Genomic DNA, 25,397 nt, shown 5'->3' on the forward strand with positions numbered 1-25,397 from the left:
TGGATTGATTCAGTGACTGGGATAATCGGGATGGGTGTGTCAGAGGCAGTGTGGTTGGCGCAGGATAGAGCAGGGTTTAGGGCTGTTGTGCATAGGGTTGGTATGAGTTGCAAACTACTTGACGGCACATAACAACAACAACAACAGTGTGTTATTTAATTTCCACATCTTGTGTTACTTTCCAGTTTACTGTTTTTAATTTTTAACTTCATTTCATTTTGGTTATAGAATTTAAAAGGATAAATATTATTGCTACACTTTTATTTCATATATATGGTTTGTGTGGTTAAGGATTCATGAGGAGATTATATATTGTGCTGAGGGGTGGAGTGTTCTAGGTGTGTCTGTTGAGTGTCAGTGGCTGATGAGCACTGGATGTCAGTCCCAAGACTAAGATGTCACCGTCACTGTGTCAGTCTATGGTATTGAAGATCTTCCTGGGTGTTGACTGTTGATCAAAGAAATGAAATCATTGGCAACTTCAAAAATGGAGAATTCTTCTGTTCTTGAGATGCTCTCTAAATTCAGGTGGGATATACTCAAGGTCTGGTATCACTCTGGTGGCCTTGTGATAAGGAGCTGCATTGCCAACCAAGAGGTACATGGTTTGAATCTACCAGCAGCTGCATGGGAGAAATAAGGACGATCTCCTTCTATTGGATTTATTGGCTCTGAAAACCTATTGGAGGATCAGCTGTGAGTTGGTTCTGACTCGATGGTACATAACAATAACAACATACTCAAAGTCCTCTTGTGCCTATTATTAATGTGCTTTAATTGGTCTGTGTTGGTGTGTACCAGTGAGTCAGAACCAATCCAGAGCTGACCCTCCAGTGGATTTCAAGAGACAGTGTATCACACTGGACGAGATTGTCCATCTTCGTCCTGGTAGATTTGAACAGCATTCTTTCCGCTTGGCAGTGTAGCTTCTTACCACTAGCCACCAGAGCTCCTTCTGGAGAGATTTCAGCATGTCTGTACCATAGTCAAATCCCTGATTTCTCTATTGATACTCTTTTTAGGTATTCTGTGCATTTTGATAGTAGGTATTGAAATCTTCAGCTGTTTTTACTCTGTTGCTGTTAGGTTCCTGCAAATGGATTCTTATTCTTGCTCCATATGGTTTCCATGATTCTGTCCTTTTTTTTTTTAAATGTATCTCTGCACACCTATGTTTTTATTGCTTTTTTCTTTTATTTACAGTAGCAAAGAGTTGGAAACAACCTAAGTGCCCATCAACAAATGAATGGATAGAGAAGCTGTGGTGTATTCACACAATGAAATACTATGCTGTATTGAAAAACAAGGGACTCATGAGGTATCATTCATAATTGGTGACCCTGGAAGACATTATGTTGAGTGAAATATTTCAGTCACGAAAGGATAAATACTGCATAATGTCATTGTTATAAAACAGCACTGACATGAGGGTTGGGGGGGAACTAAGGAAAGAGGGGATAAATAATGTACATGACATTGACACAAATGAAGGAAAGAACCATTTAAAAGGAATATATGCTTATGTATTACTTGCATGGCAACAGTCCAGAATAAGAATTGCAAGCAAAGTGGACTAGGGTGGGGAGGAGGAAATTGTGCAACAATGAAAGAATTTTTTTTTTTAGAGAAAAGCAAATTGAGGGGAGTTAGGGAGGAAAATGTGCAACAATGAATGAATGGAAATCCAAGTTCTCTGTAAACTTTCATTAAAATCTCAATAAAAAAATTGAAAAAAACAAAAGTGAAAAAAAATCCCCAAATGTATGATATAGAGACTACACACACAGTTCAGCCTCTGACAGTGATGAGAAATGATTGGTTCTGTGATGAAATTTCATACATCTAAAATGTAATTAAACGTTAAAGTGTGCCTTCAGTAAAAGAAAAAATTGTGTCATCTCATGAATTAATCCTTTCCTTGTTACATAATGTCCTGCTTTGTCTCTTTAACAGATTTCCAGTTGAAGTCTATTTTGTTGACTGTCACTACTGCTGCTCTCTTTTGATTATTCTTTGAATAAAATATTTTTTCTGTTTTTTCACCTTCAGCTTTCTTGTGTCCTTGGTCACATGTTATTTGTGTGTCTAATAGATGAAAATGTTGGGTCTTTTCATTCTCAGTGGCATTTGATAGGATTCATTCACTTTCTGGTTCTTTTGTAGTTCTCACAAATTTATTGAACCTCTTGAATTTGTAGATTCATGTCTTTTGTCAGATTTGGAAGTTTTTTGGCATTCTTTGAAAATGCTAACTTCTGTCTCTCTCTCGCTTCCATTCTCTCCTTCTCTCTCTCTCTCTCTTTCTCTCCCTCCCTCTCTCCTCCTCCTAGGTTTCTTTGAGGGCTTTGCATGTTCATCTCATAGTGTCCCATCCTTTCCCTAGGCTAGGCCCAGCGACCTTGATCCTTGTCTCCTAGTGCCTTTCATTTCTCATCGTTTTTATTGTCATCTAGACCACTAATCTTTGTTTTGTTAGTTTAAATCATCTGTTAAGGCTTTTTAGTGTATTAATCTCAGTTATTATAAATTTTTCTGTATTTCTTTTTAATGTCTTTTAAAAGATCTGTTTATATTCTAGTTTTGATTTCTGTTTATATCCCAGTTTTGATTATAACACCATTATATAATTTTTTCCATCCATTTTTTTCCCTTTAGTTCTTTGAGCATGTTTAATCTTAGTATATTCTTCTATAATCTGTTGATTATCTGGATTTGATGGACATGATTTCCTTATGATTGTTTTATCCTTTTGAATGGCCATTTCTGGTATCTTAATGTGATTTTGTTGTTGTTGAAACCTGGACATTGGAATATTATAGTATAATGTGTTAACTCTAATCCCTTTGCATACCTAGAAATTTACAGAGCCCTAGTTACTTCAAGAAACTTTTTTCCAAATTAATTTTTTTAATTTTAATTGTGACTTCAATGAAAATGTACAGAAAAGTTGGATTTTCATTTATTCATTATTGCACCCTTTCCTCCCCCTTTTCCCTAGTTCACTTTAAAAAAAAATCATTCATTGTTGCACCATTCCCCAACCCCATCCCCACCCCCAGTCCTCTTTGCAGTGCACCTCTTATTCTGGACTGTTGTCATACATATAATGCCTAATCATATTTTTTTAACATATTTCTTTCCTTCATCTCCTTCAGTGCAGTGTTCATTATCTATCCAGTCTCTTTCTTGTTTTTCTGCAAACTCACATGCCAGTCCTACTTTATAACAATGGTGCTATGCACTATTTCTCCTCCTGTGACTGAGATATTTCACTTAGCATAATGTTCTCCAAGGTCACCCGTGTTATAATATTTTATGAGTTCATTGTTTTTCAGTGCTGTGTAGTATTTTGTTGTGTGACTATACCATAGTTCCTCTGTCCATTCATTTGTTGATGTGCACTTGGGTTGCTTCCATCTCTTTGCTGTTGTGAATAATGCAGCGATAGACATGTGTGTGTATGTATCTGTTTGGGTGGCGGCTCTAGTTTCTTTAGGGTATATTCCTAGTAGTGGAATTGCCAGCATCTCAGCAAGAAAAAGGTAAACAACTCAGTTGCAAAATGGGCACGGGATATGAATAGATATTTTACCAAAGAAACTTGTAAAAATAGGAATAACCTTCAGTCTTTGCTCATCATTTGCTCCTTTATCTTATGAGTGTTTTGGTCCAGAATGAAGTTTCAGAACTTTTGAGAGAATGGAGAAGACAGCCTTTTAGTCACTGTCCATTACTTCCTCTCCTGGTCTGTAAAAGCTCTGACCCGTACCACACTGATGTTTCAGTCTTGCAGCTCACTCACTCCCACAGTGGTCAGAAAGCATACCCTGAGCGGTTGGCCCATGAGATCTGTTCTGTTTCCTTGGACCTAGGGATTGAACCTTGTTAGTGCACAGGAGAGCCTTGGATCCGCTGGGGCTCCTCTGCAGCTCTGTGGCTTCTGTGTCTTTAGATAAGGGACAGGGTGGGAGAGAAAGTAACCTCCCCATTTCATTTCCATCTGTGTGGCTTCAGTTGACGGTTCTGTGTTGTTCCCCTTTACCTGTTTCTCCCCCGGGCTTAGTGGAGTCCTTTGGGTGCAGATGGTTCACATGCTTGGCAGCTAGCAAACAACTGGAGGTTAATGCCCACTCAGCGACAGAAGAAAGACCTGATGAGGGGCTCACCAAAAGCGAGCCATTGACACCCCTGTGGAGCACATTTGTACTCTGACTCAGAAGTGAGAATTGACTCTAGGTCACCTGGTACTTGTACAGGTTTGATCACAGATTTCGAGTTGTTCTTCAAGTTCATATGGTAAGACCGACATTGTAGACCTGTTTAGGGTGAGATGTTACACCACCTTTTCTGGAAGTCCTCTGTTGTTGATTGCTGTTGAGTCGAGCACAACTCATAACGACCCCATGAACAAAAGACTTGAAGCCTTTTTATATAAGTATCGTTTCTCAAAGTTCATAGAGTTTCTAGAGGCATATTGTTTAGGAAGTGGATGCCACTCCTGCTTCCAAGGAAGTCCTCCAGTTCTTTTAATATATTTGTTAACTTCATAAATGATATAATGTGGTAAATTTTATATTGTCATTTATTTTTAACACCATAAGTCTCATACTTATTGAAAATGTGGGTGCATAAAAACCACATGCATTCATGTGAAGTGATCAGATTGTGACATGACGTGACCTAGTGCGGCGCTGATGAACCAGGGCTGCCGTCATGTGTGTGACCCCATAGAGACCCAGCTCAGTTCTTCTCCAGTGTCTCCTCTGGGAGTTGTTCCTGGTTTTATTCCAGGTTTCGTTCAAATCCACTGAGAAATGGGACGATTCTGCTTTTGTTTCTTGGCCAAGAACCTCTTGATCCTGAAAGTCTTATGAGAAGACATAGTGAAGACAAAGCAGGGCTGCACCTATGCTGTTGTTATGGAAAGTGAATTTATTTTGCCTATAGAGTTGTTGAAGGGGCCCTGGTGGTACAGTAGTAAAAGTGGTTGGCTGCTAAGTGGAAGTTTGATGGTTTGAACCCACAGCTGCTTCATAGACAAAAGATGTAGCAGTCTGCTTCTATAAAGATTACAGCCTTGGAAAGTCTTTCGTCTCATAGGAGTTCTAGGTGGCTTAGGGCTAAGGAATTGAGATGCAATCCGAAATGCATGTGGTTTTCATCCACCAGCTACTTCATGGGAGAAAGACGGGCATTCTCCTTCTGTGTGATTTACTGTCTCTGAAAACCCACTGGAGGCTCAGCTGTGGGGGCTCAACTGTGGGTTGCTTCCAACTTGATGGTACACAACAACAACATGATTGAAAGATTCAGCTCTCCTCTGTCCTATCGGGCTACTGTGATCCAGAGATTCGGCTCTCCTCTGTCCTGTAAGGCTCCTGTGATCCGGAGAGTCAGCTCCCTGTCCTGTAGGCTGCTGTGATCCAGAATCGCTGGCAGGAGATTTGGTTTGGTCTTTTTAGTTGCACTATTCTGGGTGCTTTGTATCTCTTATCTTTTTAAAGAATTTTTATTTTAAACTGGTTTGCTTACAGAGTTCGTATACATTGTTTCACACTATACTTTATTCACATTGTGTTTCATACAGTCATTCCCATTCATTATGTTTTATAAAATTAACCATCATTTAACTGTGCCACACTGAAAGTGTAATAATGGTGGGCTTATTGCTTATCTTATGAACACGTTGGTGCATATACTACTATATTTTTCAAGTGATGTTTTGAAACACTATTTTGAAGGACTCAGTTTAATGCTTTATTTATGATTTTGCTTCCTATTCTTCAGTTTCTATATTATGCATTATAAAAAACAACTTTGCCACTGTTTCTGGAATGAGATGGTATCTCATTGTGGTTTTGATTTACATCTCTCTTATTGCCAATTACTCGGAGCATTTCTTCATGTGTCTATTGGCAATTTGAATTATCTTCCTCTGTAAAAATTCTTTCCATGTCCTTTGCTCATTTTGTAACTGGGTTATCAGTCTTTTCTCTTGCGGAGGTCCAGTAGTATTCTGTATATGTTTGTTATGAGACTTGTCTGAGATGGTATTGCTAAATGTTTGTTCCCGGTTGGTAGGTTCGCTTTTCCCCCTGTTGGTAGATTGAGTATGAAGATTGGGGGAGGAGGGTTGGAAGCAGAGGGATTAGGATGTGCAGAGGGGGAAAGATTAATCATGGGGTTGTACAATCTGATGAGGGGGTGAGGTAAATTAGAAGAATCTGGTCTGAAAATCAATGTATTCGAACTTTGCAGATAAACTAGTATGAAATAAAACATTTTTAAAAAGCAGTAATAACAAAAAACTTCACTAGCTGTAAAACAATCAAGTTTTTTTTGTTGTTGTTGTTGGGTTTTGTTTTTTTTTTTAATTTCTTACATTCAGAAAGAAGTTTACTTGTAACATGGATCCAAATGAAAACTTATTATTTTATCCTTTTTATTCACTATTCTACTCCACTCACACTCCATTCCCCCCCAATAACATTAAGATTCAGTGTATTGAATAGTTTTGGTTGAAACCAAAGTGAATTGACACCCAAGAAAAAATTAGTGAAGTATTTTGACAAGAACTAGTTCTAAGAATTGAAATATATCCCAACTAAATTCCCAGATTTTAAATGAACTTAACATTTTCTAGGAGTCTTTAGAGAGACATTATAGGCTATTTTTCATAGTGGTTAGGAGCAAACACACAGTGCATAGTGTTTAGTGCCCTGTAACCTGTGGCTCACAGAGGCTACTAACAAGCCTCAGGGAAGGGCTAGAGGTTTCATTTTTGTAGCTCTTTCCGTCTTGGAATCTAAGTGGTTAGCAAACACTGCCCCACTGAGCACAAACTCAATGAAGTGTAGTCATTTGTGGAAGGGAACATAACTGCTATTGTGTGCCCATGGCCCACACAGATGAACCTGCTCGTAAACCACCAACTAAATGATTTGGTGTCTGTATGGTAACGGGATAGACACACACCTCAAAACCGAGCTCCTTCCGTGCTTGTCTGCTCAGAGTTTGATATTTGCCAATTTATAACTTTATATTTGCAGACTTCTCTTGCACTAGTGTTTGTCCTTATAGTTTATATATATACAACAACACATATGTTACACAAAGGCAGGTTATGAATGTCTTTCTAACTGTGCCTTAAAAATTGGTAGGTCATTCTGAGCAGGTGGCGAGGGCTCTTATTTAACCTTACTGTGCTGTGAGAAAAGGCTCGAAGACTTTCCAGTGATTTACAAAGCGAGTTTTCATGGAGCAAGTGAAAGTGATTGAGGTGAAGACGGTTGTGAGTAGGAGTGGGTTGGGTTCACCCAGGATTAGGATAAATGCCACCAGTTGTTCATAGAGTCACTATGAGTTGTAGTCATTTGGGTGGCACCTAACATCCAGGAGTAGTTGTTAGGTGCTGTTGATTCGAGTATGAGCCATAGCGACCCTCTGACCAACAGATCTGAACCCTGTCCTATCCTGTGCCATCCTCACACTTCCTGACACACTAGAGCTCATTATGACAGTCACTGTGCCAATCCACTTTGCTGAGGGTTTTCATTTACTTTACCAACTCTCTGCCTTTCTGAGCATCATATCCTCCTCCAAGGAATAGCCCCTGCTAGCAACATGCCCCAAGTCTATGAGGCGAAGCTGTATCATCTTTGCCTCCAAGGAGCACTCAGGCTGCACTTTCTCCAAGACATATCTGTTTGATCATTTGATGAAACATCTAGGAATAGGCTTAAGCATTATATGTTGTTGTTGTTGTGTGCCATCAGGTTGGAACTGACTTACAGCTGGTTATAGTGGGTTTTCAGAGGCAGTAGATCATATGGGAGGAGATTGCCCATCCTTCTGCCCTGGAGCAGCTGGTGGATTGGAATAGCGTGCATTTGGGATGGCAGCACAGCATCTTACTACTGGGCCACCAGAGCACCCCTAAAATGTCATAGAGTAAAGGAGAATGTACCTAACTTTAGTGCGGTACTCAAAGATTGCAGTGCTTTATGCAAAGAACGTGACCAACTGCCCCTCTGGAGATGTATTTGGCTCTCTACAGTATTGCCCCTAATCTAGTCTCACCAGTCAGGCTCCTGAAAGGGCCTGAAAGGTTCTGAGTCTTCCATCTATATATTCCCCTGTTTTGTTTACCATGACGAGTTGACCAGAATATAGGGATTGTAGTCAGCCTCTTTATAGCTTTGTTGGCCATGACAAAACCAGTTTGAAGCACTGTGCAAATACATTTGCAGTGTTTGCACATTAGAACTAAGTGAAGCTGCTCTAACCAACTCATAGCTTTAAGAACATACTTAGGCACAGATAGCATTCATAACTCAGGAATTGCCTGTATCTTAATTTAATTGTCTTTTAATCTAACTTCCATCTCTGGACAGGATGGATTGCCAAAGTAACTGTAACAGTGGGCACAAGTGTTTTGGAGATAGTAAGGATGGCATCGGATAGGGCAGGGTTCAAAGCGTTGTATGTATGTTTGTTGCGAATTGCAGTCAACATGATGGCACTTAACAGCAACACCACCATTCCATAAATAAAACATTTGTGTATATTTGAAAAAGAAGCAGGAACAAAATTTACCTTATTTAAATTTATTTTATTTTTCATAGATTTAAAAAGTGTTCTGGTGATTTAGTGAACATTTTTTGAGGGCCAGATAGATAATTAAGAGCTCTGGGGCATAGTGTTTTGTGTATTGGGTGGCTAACCCAGAGGTCGGTGGTTGGACTCCGCCAGGTGCTCTCTGGGAGGAAGATGATAAAGCTTTACAGAAGCAGACTGCCAGATCTCTCCGTAAGGAGCAGAGCTGAGGAAACAGCCCCCAGTGAAGAGAGGAGGAGGAGGGATAAAAGAGTAGCAAGAAGTGGGATTAGCAAGGTTGACAATGACCAGGCCATGGAACAGGTCCTGGAAAGGTGATGGTTGTGTGCTGATGAGTCAGTTCCCATTTATAGTGACCTTGCGTGTCAGGAGGTATGAGAATGGCACAGGACAGGACAGGGTTCAGATCTCTTGTTCATAGAGTTGCTGTGGGTCATACTGAACTCAGCGGCACTTTACAGCCACAACTTAGGACGGAGTAGAATTGCCCGCAAGCTTTCCTAGGCGGAGATCTTAATAGTAGCTGATTGCCCGGGCTTGTCTCTCCACAGAGCTGCTGTGTGGGTTCAGATGTCAAACCCTTTGGTTAGCAACCAGGCTTTTAAACATTCCGCCACCAGGTCTCCTTCAGTCTAAGGGTTGTTGTTGTTGTTGTGTACCATAAAGTCGCAATGGACCCATCGGGTTGGAACTGACTTACAACTGGTTATATTGGGTTTTCAGAGGCAGTTAATCATACGGGAGGAGACTGGCCATCCTTTTCCAGCAAAGCAGTGGGTGGGCTTGGGAGATTGGCCATCCTTCTCTCGTGAAGTGGTTGGTATCCTTGAACCTTGTGCCTTTTGGATTGTAGCTCAGCTTCTTGCCACTAGGCTGATGGGAAGCAATGAATTTTAATTAGCAGGAATGGTAGGATTATTTTTTCAATAGGATTATATTTGCCTTTTACAAGGATGGCTTGGTTGCTCGATGAACAGTGGGTTTTAGGGCTTTAAAGTAGATGTGAAGGGGCCAGGAAGGAGGTCACTCCTTTTAGTTTCAGTGAGGGATGATGTTGGCCTACACTGTTGTTGGGTACCATCAAGTCATCTATAGCCGTTGTTGTTGTTAGGCATCATTGAATTGAGCACAACTCATAGTACCCTATGAACAAAAGATCTGAACCCTGTTCTGTCCTGCACCATCCTTACACTCCCTGACACAAAAGAGCCCATTGCAGCAGTCACAGTGTCAGTCCATCTGGGTGAGGGTCTTCCTCTCCTTTGTTGAGCCTCCACCCTTCCCAACATCATGTCCCTCTCTTTCACTGGCCCTTACCTTTTCAAGCATGATGTCCTTTTCCAAGGACTGGCCCTGCCTAGCAGTATGCCAAAGTATATGAGACCAGCCTTTTCCGTAAGTTAACAGCCTGGTTGCACTTTCTCCAAGCCAGATTTATTTGTTCTTTTAACAGTCCCTGGGATATTCACTACTCTTCTCTGACACTACAACTCAAAGACATTGATTCTTCTTCCATTATCCTTGTTCATTATTCAACTGTTGGATGCTTAATTGAAAAGACCATGGATTGGATCAGGTGTATCTTCATGTTGTGGGTTGGTTTTTATTTGAGGGGTGTGTGTGGTGTTATTGTTTGTTTGTTTTTAAAGATTTGGAACGGTTCAAGAATTTGCATGTCATCCTTGCGCAGGGGCCATTCTAATCTTCTCTGTATTGTTTCAGTTTTAGTAAATGTACTACTAAAGTGAGCACTGTGTCTTTGTTTTTAAACTGTTATTGTTGTTCCTAAGAACTTTAGAGAAGTCCTTGACAGCACATTTTTCCAGTGCAGTGTGTCGTTTGAATTTTTGACTGCTAGTACGAAGGGTACTGATTGTAGATTCAAGTAAGATGAAATAACTGGCAGTTTCCATCCATTCTCCATGTATCATGGTGTTACCTGTTGGCTCATTGGTGAGGAGTTTTGTTTTCTTGATATTGAGATATAATCCATATGTATCAAGTCTCTGATCTTCAGCAAGTTTAGGTTTAGGTTCTGTTCACTTTCAGCAAGCACCTTTGTGTTCAAGAATCTGTATTATGCAGATGACACAGCCTTGCTTGCCGAAAATGAGGAGGACTTGAAACTTTGCTGCAGAAGATCAGACACTGCAGCCTTCAATACGGCCTGCAGTAGCTTAGCTTTATTGAACATTTAATTAATTTCATCTTTCTGTATTTGAAAAATTCTAGTAATAATAACAGGGAGCTCTGGGGCTTATGGGAAAGTAGTGTGGCCAAATCGTCCCATAGTTTGAACCCCCCAGCTGCTTTGCGGGAGAAAGATGGGAATTCTCTTCCTCTGTGATCACCTATGAGTTGGTTCTGACTCGATGGCACGTAACAACAGCAGTCTTAATAGCAGTTGTATTATTGCTAATAAATATTCATGGCATCATAGTTGTTCACCTGGCTAGTCATTTCTACATCTATTTCTGCCTTTCTCAACTTCAAAGATAGATACCTTTATGTAAAATTAAAAAGAAAGTAGAATATGGTATTAAACCACAGGGGCCAAAGCAGTGATCAGTAGCAGTGCGTCACCAGGCGAGCTCCTGAAACTTCGCCTCGTGAGTAAGGTTCTGTTGATAAACACCGAGTTTGCTCTAATTTCATCTGTTTAAGAAGTCTGTTAGAAGTCAGTGTTAAAATGGGAAAACACAGATAAGACTCCCATTGTCACAGATCTTACTATTTTGTGTGATAGTTTTGATGAGGAAAGCATATCGTGCTGTAAGAATGCTTGACAGTCACCCAGATGTGTCTGTAAGATTCAACAATGATATTTCAGAGAAGGTGATGCTGTATTAACACTTGAAAGACAGGAGGAGTTAGACACAGAGGTTGGGGAAGGGAGTCAATAACAAGTTTAGTTTTGTGTTTTTAAAATCCATTTTGGCTGCATGTGGAGAATGATTTGGAGCAAGAAACAGGGAAGCTAGTTAGGGGACTGCTGCACTGAGTCAGATGGAGTAATGGGATGGCTTATTCTAGGCCGAGGTCCAGCGGAGGTAGAGCTTTGCCACAGTGTAAAGAGGCCGAAATGACAGAATTGGTTACACTTAGAGAATGAGGGCAAAGGAGTAGTCAAAGAGGTGTGGGCTCAGGTCCACTGTTCAGTGCCATAGGGGCCTCAGGGACAGGAGCTGCTTCTGGGAGAAAGAGAATAATTTGAATACATTGAGCTTATACGACTCACAAGTAGAGGTTGCTGGAAGTGCAGTCAAGACGTTGAGAGACTGGGGTATTAACAAGTGTTCTTCATAGATACTGATTTCACTCAGGATCTACCTAGTCTTTGGGCGGAGAGAAATCCTGTGAGCCAGGTGTTCAAGGCTCATGGGCTGGTGGGAGCTGATGAGGTGGGGAAAGGTGGCCATCGATAATCTAAAGGCGATGAAACATAAAGAACAACATTTTTTTTTAAAGTGAACTTTTTGTTTTCTCTCCAGATTTTCTTTTTACTGAGAAAACAATACAACTTTCACAGTAAACTCTTTCTGTGGCTAATACGTGAAAATGACATGCATATTTTCTTTCCAGCTCAAAAGTTCTTTTTTTTAAAATTTTTTTATTATTACTCTGTGTGTGTGTGTGTGTGTGTGTGTACACCGTCAAATTGGATCTGACTGGTACAGGAGAAGATGGTCCCTCCTTTTCCCGGCAGAGCATCTGGTGGATTTGAAACGTGCGCCTCTGGGATTGCAGTGCAACTTCTTGCCACTAGGCCACCAGAGCTCCCCTCAAAAGTTCTTAAAAAGGTTTAAAGATGATAATGGTTCTTATACTTATTGAGCACTTTCTACATACCAGCAAATGTTTGAAGAAGGTTATGTGAATTCACTCATTAAAGAAGCTTAAGATGTCTGGTGGCATAAATTATATACCAGCAGACTAAAGATTATTATTTAGTGAAGAGTCAGGAAACTCTTTATTTTTTAAAAAATATGTTTTATAAAATAAGCTGTTAGCTCCCAGCTATAACAACAAGGACCAGAAATATATACATGAGAGAAACTAGGAGAGGGAGGAACCTCATCACACTGTAATAATAAAATACAAGTAAACCTATACTTTTTTTCATCAACAGTGTTACATACTTTTCCTTCTGAAAGTAGAAATAAAATTTTCAAAAACAAACACTATAATTTTGTGTTTAAATTACTCCTTGCATATCAGCATTAAATTACTGAATATAATCTGAAAATATCCATGTTGTTGCATACGCGTTAAAGATGAATTCTGCTAGCATTAATTATGGATCAAGTTATCTCAGATGCTAGTGATTCCTTATATAACTCAAAACCCAAGCTCATTGCCATCAAGTTGGAACTGACTCAAAACTAACTAATCCCTCGGGGATTTCTGAGGCTGTGAGCTGGATGAGATGGGATGACATTGTCTGTCTGTCTCCTGTGGAGCCACTGGTGGATTTGAACTACCAGAGAGGTACCCACCCTGGGTTAGCAGTGTGACTCCTGCCACCCGAGCTCCCTCCCTATATTTTGCAAATAAGGAAATAATTAAGAATATTCTATCCTAATATCTTAAAATTTGGTAAATCTTCCCAATATAATCATCAGCAGAAAAAGTTAAAGAAACCAGTAATTGGGTTTTGTTTTTGTTTTTGTTTTTTTTTTTTAATTAAAGACTCAGAAGAATTTTGACTAGCATAATTTATGAACATCCTTCTTTATTTAGCAAATGTTTTAAAATTGATAATAATTTTAGACATTATCTTTCCATATTCTTGCTATCAACCTCAATCTTTTCTTCATCTGTCATTATCAATTGTCCCAGTGGTAAGACTCTGATGTTGAGCTTTAGTACATATTGAAGACTACATACCTTGACCTTCTGCAGCAAGCATTTCATGTCCTCTTCACTTGCAGCAAGCAAGGTTGTCATCTGCATAACATAGATTGTTGATGAATCTACCTCCAATCCTGATGCCACTTTTCTCCTCATAAAGACCTGCTTCCCGAATGATTTGTTCTGCATATAGATTGAATATTTAATAGCCAAACCCTTGTTAAATATCTCCCAGTCATTCTGACCATTGGATTCCTAGAAATTTTCCTAATCAGTTAACATTTTCTTTTTCAGATGTTTGCATCTTTAATTACATAATCCATGGCCTTTATTGTCCTAAAAGTTTCTGAACTTACAGACACATTTAACCCTTTGTTCCACATTAGGATTTCTAATGTCTTTGAATCCAGCCCTGTAACTACAGTGTTTTAATTCCCTCTACAACACCTGCCTGTCTTCTTTCCCATCACCCGTCCTGGGCAAAATAGGGAACTCCCCAGGAGATGAGATAGCTCAGTTTCAGACAGAAACTTCTCCTCAGCTCTGAGCTGAAATATCTCTCCTCGAGATTGCCCCTGGTTTGGATCTCACCCGTTTTAGTGCTGGCCCTCCCATCAAAACCTCAGAAAAGCGAATTGTTCTTTGGTTTTCTTCGTCTCAAGATGGGCATAAGAAATGTAACTCAGGGAGGTGTGGGGAGTTAATAAGCATGCTTGTAAATCACCTGGCTCAGAACAGGGTCTCCAGGAGCAGTCGACAATAGGGACAGAGCCCTCAGGTGCAAGGCTCTCCCGGTGACGTGGTGGCAACTCTCCAGCTTACTCTCTTCGGGTCAGATATCCCTGTTTCTTCCAAAATTTCCCTTAACAACATGGATTTGTCTTCCTTGTTCTTTCTTTTCTAAATAAACGCCATTCTTTGAGAGAAGGGACAATTGCTAATCAAAAAGAAGTACCTCTTTTTTTTCAACGAGGACCAAGCCACGTACTTGTAAATGCATTGCAGGATAGTATTTCTCTGCTGCTCCTTACATCAGTGTTCCTGATTTTGTCCTCTGACAAAAGTCCAGCTGCGGAGATGGCAGTAGGTGTAGATACTTTGTGGTTCAGCCGTGAGGAGGCGGAGTGCCCCTCAGGCGTTAGGACACATCAGGGACGTTTTCTTCATCCTGGAAGGATGTCAGCTCTCCTCAGGAGCGTCTCTTCCCTCTGCCCTCTCCACTCCTTCTTCCCGACTTCACACTTCTGACTGGTAGCCCATAAGACATCTTCTGTTTGGGACTTACAAAACTCTCGGGGTTGAGTGCTGTCACCCCAGCTAACTCATCTAGGTCAGTGATTCCAGACTTCTCCTCTGAGAACTTGTCAGGGCCAGCCCACTTCTGTTTCTCCCTGGGAGCAGAGATCCCATCGAAGATGTCACTGTGGAGCACCAGCACAGCTGTGAGGACCAGGCTCTGTCATTCCTCCTGGTCTTGTACTCGGTCATTGCCCCAACCAGGAGGGAACAGACCGGTCCAGAGTGGGTTCCCAGGCCATTTGCATTCCCCATGAGAATGCTAACGTAACAAGGCACAATGTCCAGGTGATTGACGTTGAAACCTGAAATACCAAAGCCACTGAATGCTACGTCAGGTACCAGAAAGGAGATGGCCACCCCATTGGTGTGGGAGAAGACAACCCCCAGAGGTAAGGTTGCCCCCATGCTAAAACCTTCACAGTTCCTGATGTTCCTGACAGCTGTTGTGGTCAATATTTTCCAGCTTCTTAAATAGTTGGCCAGTTGTCCTCCAATAGGCATAATGATCATCATGAGCATGTGTGCAACAGCCAACAAGAGACCCTCCTTACTTACTGTAACTCCACAGATCTCTTAAAAAGAAATGGGCTGGCTTGTTAACAGTAAATAGCAGGTCCAGCTTCTGCAGAAACTTGCCACAATGATTGCATGAACAGGCAGGGAGATGAAGACCCTTTTGCATGGTATATTATGTTTACTTGAACTGAGTGTATGTATGTGTCCCTTCTCTGGACTTGTCTCTACATAGGTCGTCTCCTCAATGGATATTGTTGGATGAGCTGCTGCCCATTCATAGGCCTGCAACAGCCAAAACATGAACCAAATAATCCCCAGCATACCCTAAATCATAAAGGTGAGGACCATCCAGTGTGTCGCACAGGCACTCCAGCCAGGGGCATGGCGACCCCTGCATGGGGGCCACAGAAAGAGGCTGCAGCCAGGCCGCTTCTCTCCAGAGATGGTGCCCACTCACTCCATCCACATGCCGTGAGGCTGGGTAGATCACGCCTTCTACAGGACATGACACAACCCTCATGCATATTGGCCGCAGAAGCAATGAACATGTTCTAAAAGGAAACATTTTAAGAATATTTTTTATTGGTTTGCTTACAAAGTTCATATACATTGTGTTTCACACTATTGTTCTTTCACATTGTGTTTCATACAATCATTCCCATGCAATATATTTTATAAAATTAATCCATTGCACTATGCCCATAATTATTCTGTCTTTTCAGGTCCCCGCCAGATCTCTTCCATTTCCTTCTCCCCACTCCCACCCGCCTGTGCAACCCTGTGGTTTCACCCATAACCCATCCTCACCCCTCTGCTCCCACCTCTTGCTCCCTGGAATCCCCATACATGTTTTTCTAGTTTTCTGTTTTTACAATAATGGTCTTATACAGTATTTGCCCCTATGAGACTGAGTTCACACAGTATACTAATGCTCTCCAGTCTCCCCCATGTCATGTAATATTTTTCTGATATCATTGCTCTTGAGTGCTACATAGTATTCCATTGTGTGAATGTACCACAGTTTCTCTATCCATTCAGTTGTGGTTGGACATTTGAGCTGTTTCTATGTTCTTGCAATGGTGAGTAAAGCTGCTCTGAACATTGCTGTACAAATCTCCATTTATATCTCTGTTCTAATTTCCTTGGGCTATAGTCTTAGTAGTGGAATAGCTGGGTCATATGGAGTTTCTGTGTTCAACTTTTTGAGGAAATGCCAAATTGCCTTCTAGAGTGGTTGTACTGTTTTACAATCCCACCAACAGTGTATGAGAGTTCCCACCTCTTCACATCCTCTCCAACAATTACTGCTTACTATCCTACTAAACCTTTTCACTGCTACTGGGGTGAGATGGTGTCTTATTGTGGTTTCACAAGTAAACTTTTTAACCTGAGTTTATCATGTATTCAGAAAAGTACACAAATTCCAAGTGAAGGAACTTGGGTACCTACTATCTAAGTCGGTGTATAGAAAGTTGTTGTTGTTGTGTGCTGTCATTGTCAGAACCAACCCATAGCTGACCCTCCAGTGGGTTTTCAGAGACAGTAAATCACACAGGAGGAGATCACCTATCCTTCTCCCATGGAATGACTGGTGGATTTGAACCATGCACCTTTGGAATGGCCCTGGAGTATCTTAATACTAGGCCTCCAGAGCTCCCTACATATAGAATAATGTTATTGAGTACCATTGAGTTGGGACCAAGCCATTGCTGACCTTTTAGTGGGTTTTCAGAAGCACTAAATTATGTGGGAGGAGATTATCCATCCTTCTGCCACAGAGCAGCTGTTAGATTTGAACTGCTTGCTTTTGGAGTTGCAGTGCACTTTCTTACCACTTAGCCATGCACATAGAGTAACATACACAATTTCCAGCTCTGGTAGTCTAATGGGTAAGGGGTTTCACTGCCTTTAACCTTGGATCCACCAGCTTCAGTCTCCTCCTGTGTGATCTGTAGCCTCAGAAAACCTGCTGCAGGGTCAGCAATTCAGTCAACTCCAATTCTGGCAATGAGCTGGAGCTAATAACCCAAATAATGGAAAGGCATGTCCACTACCAGTTCAAAGACAAATGGTTCAAATCCACCAGCTGCTCTGTGAGAAGAAGATGGCCAGTCTCCTCCTGTGTGATTTATTGCCTCTGAAAAGCCACTAAGGGTCAGCCGTAGGTTGGTACCAGCTTGATGGCACTGAGGTGTTTTTATTGTTTTGGGGTTTTTTTGAGAAGCATTGCTTTCACTGTACACTATAAATACCATGAAAAGGTATTTTCACTATCATTTACCTAAAATATTTTTAAATTTCCCTAGAGACTTCTTTGATCCATATGGTGTTTACAAGTTTGTTTACCATACCTTTATACGATTTTGAGATTTTTCTAGCTCTCTGTTACTAATTTTTAGTTTCTTTTCACTGTGGTGTAAGAAACTGTTTTCCATGAGTTCTACTCTTTTGAATTGATTGTTGTTGTTGTTTTTGTTATGTGCCATCAAGTCGCTTGCGACTCATAGGGACTCTATGTACAAGAGCCCTAAATGCTATTCTATCCTGTGCCAACCTAGACATCTCAAACACAGTCATTCCCACCACTCCACTCACAGAATCGATCCATGTCATTGAGGGTCTTCCTCTCCTTCGCCGCCCCTCCACTCTCCCAAACATGATGTCCCTCTCCAAGGACCAGTCCCTCCTTGCAACATGCCCTAAGGATGTCAGACGAAGCTTCAGAATCCTTGACTCCAGGGAACATTCTGGCTTCACCCTCTCCAGGACAAACCTGTTTGTTCTCCTAGCAGTCCATGGTATATTCAACACTCTTCTCCAGCACCACAGCTCAAAGGCATCAGTTCTCTTTCTGTCATCCCTAGTCACTGTCCAACTCTCTGATGCATAGCACATAATTGCAAAGACTATAGCCTGTATCAGGCACACCTTAGTCTCCAGCCTGAGATCGTTGCTCTTCAGTACTCTTGAGAGGTCCCTCACAGCTGACTTTCCCAGTGTGATTTTTCTCCTGATTTCCTGGCTGCTGTTACCAAGAGTGTTGATTGTGGAGCCAAGTAAACGAAAACTGTTAACTATCTCAATCTCTTCACCATCCATCCTGATGCTGCCAGTCGGCCCAGTGGTAAGAACCTGTTTTCTTTATGTTGAGCTTCAATCCATATTGAAGACTGTAGTCCTTGACCTTCTGCAGCAAACGCTTCAGGTCCTCCTCAGTTTCAGCGAGCAGGGTTGTGTCATCTGCATAACGCAGGTTGTTGACGATTCTTCCACCAATCCTGATGCCACATTCCTCCTTGAACAGCCCAGCGTCTTGGATGATCTGTTCTGCATACAGTTTGAAAAGGTATGGAGACAAAATACATCCCTGACGGACCCCCTTCTTGATTTTGAACCATCCAGTGTCTCCCTGTTCTGGTCCAAGTATAGATTTCACATTAGCACAATCAAATGTTCTGGAATTCCCATTCTTCTCAGAGTTAGCCATAGCTTGTTGTGATCCACTCAGTCAAAACCCTTTGCATAGTCAATGAAGCACAGACAGACATTCTTCTGGTATTCTCTGCTTTCTGCCAAGATCCATCTAACATTAGCTATAATATCCCTAGTACCACAACTTCTTCTAAATCCAGCCTGCACATCTGGCAGTTCTCTGTTGACATACTGTTCCAAACAATTGTGGATAATTTTCAGCGGGATCTTGCTTGCATGTGATATCAATTCCTCATCCCTTTTTAATTGATTAGGGTGTGTTTTTGTTTTATGGTCTGTGTAGCCTGTCCTGGAGAATGTTTGATGTAAATTTGTGGTAAATGTGTACTCACTTGTTGGATGGAATATTTTACAAATGTCAGTAATACCCACTTGACTATCAGTGCTCTTCAGTTCAGCTGTAGCCTTACTGATTTGCTTCATCTGTCAATTGTAGAAAGGATCTCCAATTATAGTAGCAGATTTGTAATTTTTTTTGTTCTGCCTGTCTAGATTCATGTATTTTTTGATATTCTGTTGTTAGGTGCATGCGTGTTAAACTTTTTTTTTTCTGTTTTCTTAGTGAATTGGTTATACACAGATAACTTGTGGTTACTTTGTTACTGTGTTTGGTGGATCTCTTCCATTAAAACAAGCTTGGAAGCAGGAGTGGCATCCACTTCCAAAATAGCTTGCCTCTGGAAACTCTGTGAACTTGGAGAAATGAAGAAAGTTATACAGATGTTCAGGTCTTGCATTCATAGGGTCTCTGCGAGTCGACTGCACTTAACAGCGAGTCGACAGCACTTAACAGCATCATTATTCAGTACAGCTCATTACACCTGCCAGTTTCCTGTGTTCTGAAGGCTGCTTTATTTTCTTTAGTGTTAACATTGTATTTCACCATCCTCCTATCTTTTACAATTTATCACTGTAATTTCCGTCTATCTCTTTTGCCTTATTAGCCCTGGGGTGAGGATTTTCGTTTTCTTGATGTTGAGATATAATCTGTACCAAAGGCTATAGTCTTTGATCTTCTACAGTAAGCACTTCAAATCCTCCCATGATTCAGTATGACTAACCTTGAGAAGAATAGGAACCCAAGAAAATTTAATTGTGCTCATGTGAAACCTATACCAAACTGTGGTTGTTTAACAGAGAATGCGTATGCTGAACAGTTCAAAATCAAGAAAGGTGTGTGACAGGGTTGTGTTCTCTTTCCTGTTCAGTTTGATTGCTGAGCAAATAATAGAAGCTGGACTTTATGAAGAAGAATGTGGCATCAATATTGGAAGAAGATTCATCAGCATTTATTTTTTATTACCTGTAAAAAAGGCACAAATACCATCATTGCTGCTGTTGTTAGGTGCTGTCATGTCAAGTACTGAGAGAGCCTCTGAACAGCCAGCTCGAATCCTGCCCGGCCCTGTGTTATCCTTGTCATCTCTGATACATTAGAGCCCACTGCGAAGTCCCCTGTCAATCCTCATGCATGATCTTCCCTTCTTTCATTGACCCTCTGTCATTCTAAGTATGACGTCCCTTCCCAAGGAAACAGCTTTGCTTAGCTACATGTCCAAAGTATGAAAGATGAAGCTTCTCCATCTTTGCCTCAGGGAGCAACCTGGCTGCACGGTTTCCATGGCATATATGTTCTTTTGGTTGTTGTTGTTGTGATGTGCCGTACAATTGTCCCCTGTGACTCATAGTGACCCTATGTATGGGACCTCTGAAGTCTGCTCAGTCCTGAGGCAGTTTCACTGACTCCGACACACCAACCTCCATTGCCCCAGTAACTGTATCAATCCATCTCATCTGGGGTCTTCCTCTCCTTTGCTGTCCCTCGAGCCTTCTGGGCATTATGTCCTTCTGTAAGTATCGGTCCCTCTTGGCCACGTGCCCAGAGTATGTGAGACAGAGCTTCAAAATCCTGGCCTCCAAGGAGAAACTGGATTTCACCCTCTTCAAGACAGACCTATTTTCTTGAAAGTCCATTGTCAGTCCATGGTATGTTCGTTTGGTAGTCTGTGGGATATTCAGTGCTCTTCTCTAGCACCACAACTCAAAGGCATCACTTTTTATTCTGTATCCTTATTCATTGTACAGCTTTCTGATACATAGCAGGTGATTGAGGAGACGGTGGCCTGAATTAGGTGCACCTTAGTCTTCAAACTGACTGCATTGCTCTTCAGCATTTTGGAGAGGTCCCTGACAGCAGGTTTGCCCAATGCACTGTCTTTTGATTTGCTGCCTGCTTGTACCAAGGATGCTGATTGTTGATCTATCCAAGATTAAATTTGCTAGCAGCTTCAAACCTTTCTCCATCTATCATAATGTTGACTGTTGGTATTGTGACAAAGACCTTTTTTTTCCTTGATGTTGTGATCCATACGGAAGGCCTTGATTCTCGTCCAGCCTGTGGTCAAATTCTTAATACAAAACTCTGCCTACAAGTTGAAGTTTAAAAGAGTTAATAGGTATTAGCACCTAAAGGCATTTGTTTAGAACAAATGTTATTGTCAACAAACTTGTCAACAAATGCTGTTAGGTGGTAATAACTATTAACTTCATGAGACTTCTGCTTGTAAGAAAGTTTTGTATTAGGTATTTGGCCACAGCCTGGATAAGAATCAAGGATGTAGTACTCTTATTTTTTTATGTGTATAGACTTCTTTCCACTCAAAATAATGTGATATATTAAAAGGAATACGATATATAAGAATCAAAAAGCAGTCCTTGTGTTGTGCTTGGCTTTGCTCGGATGTTTATTACAGTATCATGTCCTGTTATGTTGCCCGTTTTAAAGAGGATGTAAAAAACTGTGGAGTGTGTCCTGGGAAGAAGCAACACTGTGATTAAATGGGTGGAAAATAGGTCCTTTGAGGAAATTTTAAGGAATTGAGTTTGTTTACTCTGGATGGGAGACAGTAAAAGGAGTTACTTAACTATCTTCAAGTATATGAAGGGTTATTATAAGGAGTATACTCTCAAGTTGTTCTCCAAATGCACAGAGGACCAAAAGAGGAAATTGACTTCGATCATTTAAAGAAAATTGTGTTAAACACTGAAATTGACTATCAGGGGATGTCGTGGAATCTTCATTTTTAAAAATGTTTAAAAAGAGCAACTGCAGATGGTTCAAAGGCTTACTTATTGAAGAATTTAACTTCATAAGGGCAACAGTTAGGAATCTGGACCTTATAGACTTTTCTTTTATGATATACAATAGTCCTAGCTTTATTGGAATTTATTACATATATCCATGATAATTTATTAAGTTTGGGAACTACTCACACAGTTTTGATAAAAGTTATCCGTCGGCTTCTGCGTTGTGTCTGGACTGCTGGATTTATCTTGAATTAAATAATATAGGGCAATCTCTACTAGTAATGACTTGAAATGGAGTCCTGTTCATGTTCTTACACTCCACTTGACATGACTGAAGCATTATTCGAACCTATTCAGTGTTAAGGTATTTCTTCAAGTAGTGCATTACAAATGTTCTGTAACTCTTTTGTGACAGGGAATCCTCCTGGTATACGATATTACAAATTACCAGAGCTTTGAGAATTTAGAAGACTGGTACTCGGTGGTGAAAAAAGTGGGTGAAGAGTCGGAAACCCAGCCTCTGGTCGCCTTGGTGGGCAATAAAAGTAAGTTATTACTGCTTAATTATGTGGAATATATTTTATTTCCCAGCTTCTAGTTTTTAATTTTGCAAACAAAATTAAAATAAAAAAAATTCCTGCTTGTGGAAACCTCGAGTTTTCCTTGAGTGAGCAAATTACTTGAGGGCTATGCCCAGTGTTTTCAATAACTGTCTTGACACTTGGTCTGTCCTAACCTTGCTGCTGTTCTGGCCGCGTCCTGTGAAGGTAAGTTCAATCCTGACTGTTTTTGGCTTCCTGTCTTCTAGGGAGGCGGCATGGACTGTTAAAGGCAGCGACACAGCTGCAGATTTTATGATGTTGCACCACAGCTTCACTTCTGCCCCAGAGGTTCTGAGAGATACAGTTTGTTAAATGACCCCCTCGTCTGGGGCAGGAAGCAGTTTTAGCGTGGACTTTTGTATGCATTGTTTGTGGCTCTCATTTCTCATAGACTTCCTTTTCTGACTTTAAGGAGTGTCTTCTGAAATACAATTTCTTTGTTTTGAGAGAGAGTGAGTTAGACGGTGGAGCAGTTCTCGGTAAAAATGATGGGCTGTGGAGAGCTGCCCCTTGGGCTATGATATATAGTGTATAAAAAATTATATGACTATATTTAATATAGGATGTTGTTTGGTTTTACAAAAGAAGGTCTGACTAAGACTTTTCAAACATATGAAATATTATGGAATAACCTGATCTTCTCCAGCTTGTTTTTAGGTCAGCAAAAAAGAGAATGAATTCAAATTGTACTATAGAGAATTTAGGTTAGGAACGGTTTCCTGAAGACAAGGGTTGTTAAACCAATACCCTAGTAGACTATCAAGAGAATTCTCTTCGCCAAAGGTCTTTAAAGTATGATACTCTCCCCTCCTCAGCCCATAATTGTTAGGAAATAGTCCTTCCTCAAGGACCAAACCAATAGTCTATATTATGTAATTTTGCACACTTAGATGAACATTTAATAAATCCAAGTCTTACTTTAAGTTCCATATAAAACAGGTGTGACTGTCATTTCCCAGAAGAACCGAGAGTACAGATATTACCGTACTTTATAGAAAACAGTATCACATCCAAAAACTTGGGTAGAAGGCTGTGTTGGTTTTGGTTTTTTTTTTTTAGGCTTTAGTGAAATTTTGCTCATGTGTTTTGGAAAGAATTCTTTTTAGTTGCGTGAATCAGATGCTCTTCAGTTTATTAAAATTCTCGTTTAAAAATCACAGGTTTGATGTTCTGAGGCTTCTTTCTGTTACTTTTTTATTTTAGGAGATCATTTTGTGTCATTTCTACCCTACTTCAATTATTTAATTTCTGCATCTTTGGAGGCTTTTCCATCACCTTTTGGGAAATTATAGGGTAGGGGGCAATGAGGTTTGGAATTTGTTATCATTTTCTTCAGAATCTAATCTGACCACCATCTGCAGTAATGGTATCATGGTACATAATTATATACATCATGTTACATGTTTATGCTATTCTCTGAGGCATCCAGCATTGGTCACTGTCAAAGACAGGATGTCAGGCTCAGTGGGCTATTGGCCTGCCCTGGTGGTGCCGTTTCCAGGTTTTGAAAACAAATATTTATATAACTTATATGAATGTATGCAAAAAATTAATATAGTGTTATGTTTAAGACTTTAATAGCATAAAAGTCAAGAGATTTTTTTTTCCGCCCCAACTTTGAGCTTAAATGGATTTATAAGACTCTCTTTCGGAAAGGTATCGTGTAACAGAATGTGCAGTCACACAGAATGTTGTATGTAAAATGAAGAGACTGTAGACAAACATGTCTCTGGGTATTATTTACTGCATAATCTGTCTCTGGCCCAGTTTCTTAGGATCATATAATGAGGGATCTTTCTGCAGTTAAGGCTATTAGGGCTTTCTCTTTAAGTCTCTTGAATAGTTTACAATTTGTACTTCCAAATTGATGTTACCTACAATGATGTGCTAGAATGTACTCATTTTTTTTTCTGTTTTGAGGTAATAATCATAATGGAAAGCAATAGAATTAACAAAGACATTTGTTAAAGGTGAAACAGGAGAAGAGACGTAAAGGAAAAAAAACATATGAAACCAGACTGTTTTGCTCATTTCCTAAACATTGTCATATTCTGCTTGAATGTGGTTTTTTTGCATTATTGTGTTATATTCTTGGCAAGTTGAATAGGTAGATTTTGCTGAAAAGAAATATGTGTAAGGTTTGGAAAATAGTGGTAGTCTTAGTCAACTTTTAGCTGAAGCTTCCTTGAAAGAGAAAATGGTAGTACTTATTTGCATACCAATTGTGCGTGTGAGAGTGTGTGTGAGAGAGTGAATGAATTTGTTCCATACTCAGAGCTTCTAATTAATAAATTATAAGACTGCTAGATTTTTAATAAAACAGAACATTCTTAACACTTTTATTTTTAGGATAGAGGATAGTGTAATGTAAGAATACTTAAGGATTCATGTTTATAAAAAAAGGTTGTACCATGTTTTAATATCAATCCGTAACTGTTGTTTTGTGCCCACCAGTTGGAACCGACTCATTGCTGACCCTCCAGTAGGTTTTCAGAGGCTGTCAATCATGTGGGAGGCAATTGCCCGCCTTTTTCCTGTGGAGAAGCCGGGAGATAGGAACCACCTGTATCTGGGTTGGCAATACAAATCTTTAATAATTAGGCCAGCAAGAGCTCCCTAAATAGTAACTAGAATAGGTTACTGTAGTCGGCAGAGGAAAGAACTTGCTTTACTACAATAGAGTGATTGAGAATCATAAATTATTTCAGTACATAATGCTCAAGTATTTAATACTTAAAACAAATTATTTCACTCCTCATTTGCATTTTGAAAGGCCATAAGGCACTTGTTAGTGTTCTTTTTATAGTTTAGCATTTTAGAAGGAAGACCCTCAATGAGATGGTTTAACACTGTGACTGTGACAATGGGCCCAGGTATGTCAGAGATGATAAGGATGGCACAAGATCGGACAGGGTTCAGGTCTGTTGTTCATAG

General features: G+C 40.3%; 1 protein-coding gene and 1 pseudogene across 2 annotated transcripts in view; one reads left to right on the forward strand and one right to left on the reverse strand.

Moving 5' to 3' along the window:
* RAB28 (RAB28, member RAS oncogene family) overlaps window positions 1–25,397 on the forward strand; it is a 119,687-nt gene that overhangs the window by 27,385 nt on the left and 66,905 nt on the right. For both annotated transcript variants that reach the window (XM_006884524.1, XM_006884523.1), the window contains exon 4: window positions 22,277–22,406. In XM_006884524.1, the coding sequence (XP_006884586.1) occupies window positions 22,277–22,406 (130 nt within the window). The remainder of the gene's footprint in view (window positions 1–22,276; window positions 22,407–25,397) is intronic.
* On the reverse strand, window positions 14,606–15,830 carry LOC102852870 (annotated as a pseudogene).

The sequence above is a fragment of the Elephantulus edwardii genome, unplaced genomic scaffold, assembly GCF_000299155.1.
Source record: "Elephantulus edwardii isolate Elephantulus edwardi_28Jun2011 unplaced genomic scaffold, EleEdw1.0 scaffold00035, whole genome shotgun sequence".
Taxonomy (NCBI): Eukaryota; Metazoa; Chordata; class Mammalia; order Macroscelidea; family Macroscelididae; genus Elephantulus; species Elephantulus edwardii.